General features: G+C 52.5%; 1 protein-coding gene across 3 annotated transcripts in view; it reads right to left on the reverse strand.

The window, feature by feature from the left end:
• Positions 1-10,283, reverse strand: part of AP2B1 (adaptor related protein complex 2 subunit beta 1) — a 99,666-nt gene extending 89,383 nt beyond the window's left edge. Inside the window, exons 1-2 of one of the 3 annotated variants that reach the window (XM_084822988.1) lie at positions 10,106-10,231; positions 3,980-4,076 (exon numbers count right to left, since the gene is read on the reverse strand). Coding sequence is in view for 1 of the 3 variants with exons in the window: in XM_084822987.1 (XP_084679113.1) it covers positions 10,106-10,254 (149 nt within the window). In the remaining 2 variants the exon portion in view is untranslated. Of the gene's footprint in view, positions 1-3,979; positions 4,077-10,105 lie in introns of all 3 variants that reach the window. The other 2 variants (XM_084822987.1, XM_084822989.1) reach the window with 2 other exon arrangements.
• Between the last annotated feature and the right edge of the window lie 329 nt (positions 10,284-10,612).

Genomic DNA, 10,612 nt, shown 5'->3' on the forward strand with positions numbered 1-10,612 from the left:
GTTCCGATGAGCTCCCCCAACATGCCCATGAACATAACTTGGATTCCTTCATTGAGCAGAGGGTTGGACTCAATGGTCTTATAGAACCCTTCCAACTCTACTATTCTATGATTCCCCTTTAAGGCGCCTTCCCCAGCCTGGTGACCTCCAGATGGCTGGGAGATAATAGGAGGTGTAGTCCTACACATCAGGGGCAAGGACCAGGTTCGGAAGACACGCCACAATCACATCGGGGGTTGCATATTCAAAATGGTGCCTGGCACGCACCGTGGCTCATAGTGGGTTCAACAACCCCCGGTGAGGCACATGAACTGGGTCAGAATGTTGTGTGGAGGACTTTTTTTCTGCCCTGAATCTCAGTGACATCCAACGAAATGGTCGAGCAGTAGTTTTAGTATTTTGAAATAGGGCAGCCTTCCCACACTGTGGCTGGCAGGGACATGCTGGCAGAGGTAACCCAACACATCTGGAGGGCACCAGTGCTGAGACAGGGAGTAACCCTCCACTTTTCCCAGATTGTATCGGATCTCCTCTGAGTGCCTCCATTTTCCTAGGCTAGGCAGGCTGATTAGTGGCTTCTGTACCTTGGATAGCCCCTTTAGAGTTCATTTATTTATTTACAACATTTATATTCCATTCCACATCTAAATAGATTCCAGAGCGATGCGCAACAAGAGACAAAATCAACAAAAGCTAAGAACAATGAAACATATTAATATTATTCCTTTAAAAAACAGAGTGCCAATAAAACTGAGGCTGGTTAACCAAGCAAGCCTTTCTGGAAAAGCGTTGTTTTCAGGAGGCGCCGAAAACAACCCAGTGTGGGTGCTTCCCTGACCTCCAGCAGCCGGGAATTCCAATAGGAAGGGGGCCACCACACTGAAGGCCCTTCTCCGAGTGGACTCCATTTGGGCCATAGGTCCATGCAGAACCACCAGGAGCATGCCCTCCGATGACCTCAGTGACCGGGCAGTTTAGTAAGGGAGAAGGCGGTCTCTCAGGTATCCTGGTCCCAAGTTCTTTAGGGCCTTGTACATTAGTACCAAAACCTTAAACCTGGCCTGGTAGTGAATAGGCAGCCAATGCTGTTCCCTCAGTTGCAAAACGGGGCAGCTCCTGACAACAGCTGAGCTGCTGTGTTCTACACTAGCTCCAGCTTCCAGAGCAGCCTCTAGGGAAGCCCCACATAGGTCACAGTTCTGACTGGTTCTGACTGAAACCAGAAGCCACCAGCCTCTGCTGCTTAAGACCTTTCTATTCCCCAAGGATTTTAAGGGGGTGGCCGCTGCTTTTATTTACAGTGCTGCTTTTATATGATTTTGGACCACTTTTGTGGTGGTGGGGGGCACTGCTGGCTTTTTAAAATTGCATTCCTGGGCTTCATGATAGTTTCATGCTGAATTTGCTGCACAACTTTCTGGGTATTTTAGATCAGCCTTCTCCAACTTGGGGACCTTCAGATATGCTGGACTACAACTCCCAGCATGCCTCAGCCAGCCAAGCTAGGAGTGGTAGTCCAACACACTGGGGAGGGGAGGGGAATAGCACCAGACTGGGGAAGGCTATTTTAGATAGAAAGGCGGTACAGAATTGTTTTAAACAAATACGTATTTCTATCAAGTTCTCCTGCATGCAGTTTTACTTCCACAACTGGCAATATCAAAAACCCTGGCCTTTGAACTTGCTCCTACCTATACCAGTGTTAGGTCAGATTCCAGGAAGGGTGACACTGCTGGGAGGAGGAGCCACAGTGTGGGCTCTTCCCATGTGGCCCAGGGTTTTTGATGTTCCCTTTGCAGCACAGGACAAAGCAGCTCCCACACGGCAAAGGTAACATGAAAGGGGCCCTTATGCGCAGCCCTGGAGCAGAGCCCACCAACACTTCTGCAGGGAAGCGCTGTACAAATCCTGTTGAAACCAAATGGAGGATTTGCAGCTGGAGTGCTTTGTGGGTTACAACCCTGTTCTTCAAAAAAAAAAAGGGGGGTTGGACCCAATGGCCTTGTAGGCCCCTTCCAACCCTACTATTCTATTCTATGAACTGGGGCATTTGCTGCTGGAAAACATGAGTTTCCCCACAGTGGCCCATTAATGCTGCCCCTCCGCTTCTGACGTTCTCGGTGCTGGGTCTGCATCACCCCTCTGCCGTGTACCAGCAGGCACATCAATGGATCTGCAGCAGCCCACGGATCACCATTTAAACAGTGCGCAAGGAGGAAGAAATGACTCCCTGAACTTATTAGAGAGGCCTTATTCCCTGAATATATTCCCAGAAGATGCGTTACATTTATTGCTTTAAGCACGAGAAAACTACGGGCAGTGACCAAATTAGCCAGCTCTAATGTAACTATAATCTTGTCAAAGGCCTTCACCAGTGGCCTTGTGCTGGCCAGTGAGACTTTACTAAGCAAGACAGCTTCCATATCGGAAGTTCATAAGGGCTCACAACCTTCCGTCCTCTCGCTGCACAAGAGTCCAGGGTTTAACCAGTTTCACACACGCAAGCAACAGCACACCAGTCTGCAGAGGAGGTGTCCTCAAAATCAGGAGTTGGCAACCAGCAGCCCTCAGCCTAAGTTCAAAAGCCTTCTGCAAGCAAGCAGTTCAGACCTCTGGCAAGAGCGATCTGTCCCTCCCCAAAAGCCTGTTGGGTGGGGAAGGAGAGAAAAAGAGAAGGGGTTTGACAGGAAGAGAGGTAGTAAAAAAAGGGGGCGGCAGAGAGAGAGAAAGGGGGTAGCACAGAGAGAGAGAAAGGGGGTAGCACAGAGAGAGAGAGAGAAAGCGGTGGCACAGAGCATGCCTAAACATGCATAGGATTGGTCTCTTAAAGCTCTTACTGCAGGTAAGTAGCCCTCCGGAGAGGCATTTCAACCTTTCAGAATGGAGAAAACTACACAAAAGCCAGGAAACTACCAAATGATTGGTGGTCAGAGAAAGACAGTAGGGACAAAGAAAGGGGGCAGAGCCACCCATATTTATTTATTACATTTCTACGCGGCTCCCATAACCGAAGCTCTTTGGGCAGTTTGCAAAGGTTAAAAACAATAAAAAATACAATATGCAAAATTTTAAAACATAAAAAACACACAGACAATATACACAGAGTCGACATATATCTGAAAAAAACTATGAACAATCAGCCAAACCATAAAACAAATCCAGTATCTATTAAAGCTCATTGCATGCTGCCAAATGCCTGGGAAAAGAGAAAAGTCTTTACCTGGCACCAAAAAGATAAGAACGTTGGTGTCAGGCGGGCCTCATTCCATAATTGGGGGGCCACCACCAAAAAAGCCCTCTCCCTTGTTGCTGTCTTCCGAGCCTCCCTCAGTGGAGGCACCCAGAGGAGGACCTTAGATGCTAAGTGTAGGGTATGGGTATGTTCGAGCCAGGGCCACATTACCTGACATTACCTCTGTCAGGTAATGTGGTCCCGAGCCATATAAGGGATTATAGGTTAAAAAAAACCAGCACCTTGAATTGGGTTCAGAAGCATATAGGCAGCTCTGGCAAGCGAGCCAGAGTCGGTCTTATATGTCCGGATCTTCTGGTCCCCATTATCAATCTGACCGCCACATTCTGCACAAGCTGCAGCTTCTGAACTGTCTCAAAGGCAGCCCCACGTAGAGTGCATTGCAGTAATGTAACTTGGAGATTACCAGAGCATAGACAACAACTGAAGCCTGTCCCGACAGGGGCATAGCTGGGCCACCAACCAAAGTTGGTAGAAGGCGCTCCGTGCCACTGAGGCCACCGGAGCCTCAATGACAAAGATGGCTCCAGGAGGACCCCCAGCTACGGGCCTGCTCCTTCAGGGGGAGGGCAACCCCATCCACAACAGGTTGCGCACCCTCCATCCGGTCAGCAGAACCACCCACCAACAGCATCTCAGTCTTGTCTGGATTGAGCTTCAGTTTATTAGCCCTCATCCAGTCCACTGTGGCAGCCAGGCACCATCTTAGCACATCCACAGCCTCACCTGATGAAGATGAAAAGGAGAAGTTTAGCTGCGTCTCATCAGTTGCCAACGCACTCCAAAACTCCGGATGACCACAGTCAATGGTTTCATGTAGATGCTGTACAGCAAAGGGGGCAAAACAGACCCCTGTGGAACCCCATACTGCAGAATCCAGGGGGCCGAGCAGTGTTCCCCAAGCACCGCGTTCTAGAGCCGACCCTCCAAGTAGGAGTGAAACCACTGCAGCGCAGTGCCTCCCACTCCCAGCTCAGGCCATCATCCCAGAAGGATACTATGGTTGATGGTATCAAAATGTGGAGAACACCGGAGGGCCAGATTTGGCCCCTGGGCCTGAGGTTCCCCACCCGTGAGCTAGAGTGAGAGACTGAAAGCAAGACTTCCACCCCCGTAGAGGGTGGAGCGAGGAGAATAGTTAAAAATGTTTTGTATCTAAACATCCTTTACTGCCCTTCAGGAGTGGAAGCAAAGAGAACAATTCCTCCATTCCCCGGGGGGGGGGGGGGTGTCATTTCAGAGCCTTTGGTCCACAACTGCCAACACCCTGCCTTAAGTTGCAGGAGTTGGCACGGCACGTGTAAATGGTAACCAATGCAGGCCCTGGTTTGGCAAAGATGGAGGGAGGATAGGGCTGTAGGAGGGAGATCCGGGATTGTCAGAAGACAGCAGCAGTGAGGTGGGTGCAAGCACAGCTCACACCTTATGCAGAGAAGATGCTGCTGACCACTCACGGCCTGGCTAGGTGTTACACTCCCTATGTGAAAAGAAATCAGACTGTTTGCCGATCATTGCTGAACGGCTCCTCCAGCAGAGAAAGCTGGAGGGCATCAGACCTCTCTCCTTTAGTGGCTAATTTTCCCTACAGGTTGGGAGGGGGAGGAGCAGCGACAGTTAGCCAGTAGACATAAGACAACTGCAGATAAACAGGAAGGAGAAAGGGTGCCCAGAAGGTCCGTCATCCCCTCTAGCTCTCCCTGTTCATCTCAAAAATAAGAGCCTGGCTGGGGGTGATGGGAGTTGCAGTCCAACACACCTGAGGGGCCCTGGGCTGGACTGACCCATGTATACCCCTCTTTTCTTCACTAGAATTCAACACTGTGGGATTCGCTAGCAGTCTCTCATCAAGACACTGACTGGGTGTGGCCACCTCACGTGCCTCTCTCGCTATGGGGGACCTGGAGGGAAGCATCCTTGGGGTATAACAAAAAGGGAGAGCCAATGCTGAAAAAGATGGACCCTCCCGCTCCCAATTTCAACGTTTGTAGCTGAAGATCCTGCCCCTCTTTGCACAACTGCAACAGGTCAGGCAGCGTCCCCCAACCTGGTGGCCTCCAGATGTGTTGAGGAATACTGGGAGTTGTGATTAGGGATGTCGGAGAAATCTGTTTGGCAGGCGGAGCTCAATGAGCTTCCACTGGCTCAGCCCCCCAGACTTCGATTCATCTTCCACTACTTGGCCCAATGCAGTCTGCAGTGAGTTGGGCCAGCTGGCGGAGTTTCACTGTTTTTAATTTGTGCAAATTACACCCGCAGTCTGTGCAAATTACACACGTCAGCTATAATTTGCACAAATTATACAAATTGCAGCTGTGATTTGAGCAGACCTCTCTTTGCGCAAATAATGACTGTATTGGCCCCAGGAGCGTAGCTACGTCATTTGTAGTGTTAGAGGGGCCTAGAGATCCATAATGCTTACTTACATTCATTATTGTTGCAATTCCCTTGCTAGTAAGCCTCTGAGCATCTGAAGGTGATTCAATGGGCCAAGAGCATGGGCCTAGCACATTCCATACTAATGAGTGACAGTGTTATCAAGCACTCTGCCTGGGAAGCAGAGTTTGTTTACCTTAAAGCTGTGCCGAGAACCTAGTGCTGCTAGTCCATGCTGGGAATGCACGCTAGGGGACGCTTGCTGCTGTTATGCTGCCTATTGCTAACATATATGGTGTAAGACTCATTGTACCCCATGGCTCTTGGTTCAGAGAAGCTGTCTGATCCAACCATTTGGTATGCCTGTGTGCTGTAACTTACCCAATAAAGTCTCCTTGTAAGTAAACCTTTGAATCTGATTTATCACTATCTTGGCACTTCTAACCTCAGAGTTCAACTCCCACGGCAGGGACAATACAACGACCAACACCAAAAAAAAGATACGCAAAAAGGACCCAGAAACCCGTGGCTCGCCTTACAAATGCAAGTCAAGTTGGGCACCCCACAGAACTCTGGCAAGCCCCAAAATGGCCGGACTCCCCAGTGACACACATCTCTCATTGTAGTCCTACACAGCTGAAGGGCACCAGGTTGAGGAAGACTGAGCTAAGGACAGAGAGAGAGAGAGAGAGAAGAGCAGAGGAGCCACTAACATTTTCTGGAAGTCCAACCGGGATCTTTAAAGCGTGGCTTTCAAAACCAAAGTTCTGCTGAGCCTGAGTGGTCTAATTCAAGGACCAGCTGGGGAAGAAAGGAATTGTGCAATGCCAACAGGCACAGCTTCTCTCTCACTCTCTCACACACACACATGCAGTAAAATCAGGACTCTGACAGACAGGCTGGGTTTCATGACAGTGGCCCCCAGGTCTGTCTAGTTCAGGTCCTGTCTCTGTCCACCGCCATGTGGCTTCTAATCTCAAGTTCACCTACCCCAGCGGCTTGAACAGCATAAACAGGAGAGGTGCCTTGCTGGTGCCAGGAAAGGGTAGCACGTCCAAACAATTCATTTTCCTGGGTACCACCATGCCCCCAAACACCCCTACCTTGGCAGGAGGGGAGCCCCCCTGGTTGATAGGGGAGCAGAAATGTACATTTACCAAGGGGGGAGGGCCGGGGAGAGGGAACCCATCAGCTCAAAGGCGACTACTAGGCTGGGTGGCGGTGGGGGGGACGGGACCCATACAGGGAAATTAAGATTCTTGGTACGGGCACATGGGAATCCAAACAAATTCTTCAGCTATGGGATAGCGGCTATGCACAGGGCTGGGGATTAGAACGGTGCTTTCTGCACCCCAGAGTTAGACGCTGGTGTCTAAGAACTTAAGATGTATTTAAGATGTGAGTCCAAGACCTTCACTTGTAAGACTCAGTGATGCTAATATGAAGAATGCAAAATGCCTTCCTACGGTAGACTTCTACAACCTGCTCCTGATGGGTTGGACTGCAACTCCCATCATTCCCAATGGCCATGCTGGCTGGGAATGATGGGCGTTGCAGCCCAACCCATCTGGAGAGCAGCAGATTGAGGAAGTCTGTCCTAAAGCCTCATGCAAGCCAGGGCTTAGACAGCGTGCCCTCTGAGCAAGCGCAAAGCGTATTTTCCCCCCACGTATACATCTAGGATTGGAATTTCAGGAGCGGAAATCTCATTTCTGGACAGGCTTAAAAATTCAGCACATGAATTGAGAAATTAAGCCTTCCTGACCTTTCTGGCCAAACTAGTGCGGGGTGGTGGGTGGGGGGAGAGATTGTTGTCCAAGACGATCCCTCTGCCATTCTGCCCCGAACACAGACTTTTCCTCTGTACCTTCAGTTTGAACCCAGATAAATTGAGTACATCAAAGAACCAAAAGTGGGAAGTGAGGGGAGTTTAAAGCAGGTGTGGGAAACATGCTGGCTAAAACATTTGTAGGGCCACAAGTCACATCAGCCCTAGCCAGTACAGCTAGCGGTGAGGGATCGATTGTGCAACTTCTGGGCCAAAACATCTGGCCCACATCTTGAACTTTACATGTAGATGGCGCTACCGCAGCCCAGAGAGGAATCAGGACCCTAAAACAGCAGCGTGGGGAGGGGGAGAGAAAAGATGAGCGTGAAAAGAGGAGGCAGGATTTGCATTCTCCCCATTCAAGCTTCTTGGTCTCTCTCAAAGGCCAATAACGTTGCATTTTTGCAAGGATCAACTACCTACAACAAACCTCCAGGAAGCTCTTTACCCGCAACCCACCCCCATTCACACAATGCATCCTAAGGCTCCCTTTGGCACAACTCCACCCGGGGTCCATTCATAAGAACTGCACCTGCCCACATTCTCCTCTTTCAACCCCCAACCCAATGAAAGAAGGAATTTCACCTGCTTTTCTCCCAACCCTCAATCAGAGGAACCCCAATCAGTGACCCCTTCGGGATCCTGGTCTGGCACTATTCTGCGTCGTAATTCGTAATGCAGGGGTCCCCAACCTCTCTGGACCGATGGGCAGGTTTGGGAATTTGAGAAACTGCTGTGGGCACCCCCACAAAATGGATCCCAGGGAGGATGTGGATGGCCACATAATGACTGCTGTGGGGGCCTGGCTAGTCAAAAGTAAGCTAAAGCAATGGTGGAGGGGAGAGAAATGGTGAGGCTAGGGGCTGGGAGGGAGGGAGAAACAGCCCGGCACAGGAGTTGAGGGGAGAGAAAGAGCAAGGCTGGAAGCGAGGATGGGGAGAAACAGTGAGCTAAAGCGGGGGGAACACTGAGGCTTGAAGCAGGGAGGGGGAAACCGCAAATCAAAGGGGTGGGGGGGTGAAAGAGCAAGGTTAAAGGCTTGAAAGGGAGAGAAAGAACATTACCCTAACATTTTCCAAGGTTTTTTTAAAAAATTAAAAACAATGTTTTTGAAGGGGGCAGGAAGGGGAGAGCTTTGTGGGCACTGTTGGACACACCCGTGGGTGCCACTTTGGGGACCCGTGCCGTAACGTCTACCACCATCACCTTCCCCCCCCCTTCATCTTCTCAACGAAGGCGCCTGCCTCCCCTTTCCTCAGCCACTTGGCTGGCTTCCTAAGGGTGGCTCATCTGTGTCTGCATCACCCTGTCCCTCAACTCTGCCTCTCCGATGATCCACCTTCTGCCCCTCTCTAGACCTCCAAGGAACCCCCCACCCACCCCCTCTTGCCCTGACCCCCAACTATGGCGGCTTCCTCCTCTTCCAGGCTCACCTCTCAGTTCTCCGCCCCACAGACCCTCCTTCCCTCCCCAGGGTCTCTCCTCTGAGGGGTGACAAGAGCATTCCTCCCCCTGCAGGGTGGGTGTGGAGCCCCATCTCCACTTCTGCCCCCCCATCCCCACTTCTGCTGACTTCCAGGTGCTTTTCTCTACCCTTGGCGTATTTCCACCCCTGAAGGATGCCCTGTATCCTGAACATTTCCTTCTCCGCCCCCCCCCGCCCTGCCCCGCCCCATCACCTCCTCTGGCTGATTGCTTTTGTTTCTTTAATTACGGCCAATTGACCAGCAAACTGGTTGACTGCTTGAGATCCCTTACTTGAAGTTGTTTTAGATAGACGTTCTCTTGTGTACATTGGCTTGTTGTTGTTTTTTTTTTTAATGTAAATGGCTTTTAACCTCCATATACCGAATTGTTAATGCTTTCAATCTCCGCAAGCCACCCGAATTGCTCTGGGTATTGAGCGGTAGAGAAATGTAATAAAGAAAGAACGAATAAGGTTCCCTTCAAGGGTACAACAGCAACCCACGAGGCCTCCCCCTCCCGAACAGCCCCCCCCAGCCAAAACCCCTCCCCTCCCCCACAGCTGCATTCGCCCACAGCCCCCTCTCCCTCTTTTGTTCCCCCCCCCTTGCCCCACTTGGGGCAAAGACCTGCCTGCCGGGGGGGGGGGGCGGAATGGGGGGCGCGGTTAGGCTCTGCAGCACAGAGAGAGGTCTGCTCGTCGTCCCGCCCTCTTTTCCAGCACTGGCCCCCTGCCCACCCCACCCCACCCCACCCCACCCTGATCCCCTCAAAAGGGGGAGGGGGAGGATGGTGATGATAACAATAACGGGGGGAGTTCTTTCCCACAGCCCCCTCCTAAGAGAGGGGGGCTCCTCCTCCTCCTGCCCCCCCTTACGAGCCCTCCTCCTGCCCCCATCGACCAACTGAGCCCCGCAACGAGCCCTTCTAAGCCCCCCACCCACCAGGACTAAAGAAAAGAGCGCCATTCGTCTAACCCGGGAGGGGAGGGGAGGGGAGGGGAGGGGACCCATCCCCGCCCCCCATCCCCCCATGAGGCTGGGAAGGAGAAGGCGGGCCCCCATTTCGCGCCCCACATTTCGCCCCCCCATTTCAGCCCCCCCGGGGGGAGACAGCCATTCATCCCCCCCCATTTCAAGACCCCCCTTCTTTCCGGAGGCGGAGCTGCCAGCCCAGCCGCCCCTCACCTGCGTCGGCGGCGGGGTCCTCGCGAGCAACGGCCGCCGCGAACCAGAAAAACTGCCTGGCTGGGGAGGCGACCGGAAGCCGGGCTGTCTGGGAGGACTGACCAACGACGTCCGCCACGCCTTCCTGCCCAGAACGCCCCCGGCGCCATAGAGCTCCCCGGGCTAGATCGCCGCGGCCGCTTCCGGCGGCAGCGCGAAGGCGGCGGGGAAACCATAGAGCAACGGAAGTGAAGAGCGGCCCCACGTCGCGCGACGTGTGCCCGCGCCTGTCGCGATCCTTTCCCGCCTCCGCGGGACACGCGGAACTCGCAGCCCCACCCCCCGATGCGGAACACGGGCTCGGTTCCCCGCGGTGTGAACTCCCCAACGCGAAGTGCCGTTAACCACGGAGGTGGCGAGTCCTAGAGCGGCGCCGTCTTGCGCCGGCAAAGGCGGCGGTTATTTCCCCCGGAAGTCCCGCCCCCAGAATGCCCTCTATTTCTATAGGGCCAGCTTTGACCCGCTGCC

This window comes from Heloderma suspectum, chromosome 16 (assembly GCF_057233095.1).
Source record: "Heloderma suspectum isolate Gila_16-S chromosome 16, 16-S_ref, whole genome shotgun sequence".
In the NCBI taxonomy this organism is placed as follows: Eukaryota; Metazoa; Chordata; class Lepidosauria; order Squamata; family Helodermatidae; genus Heloderma; species Heloderma suspectum.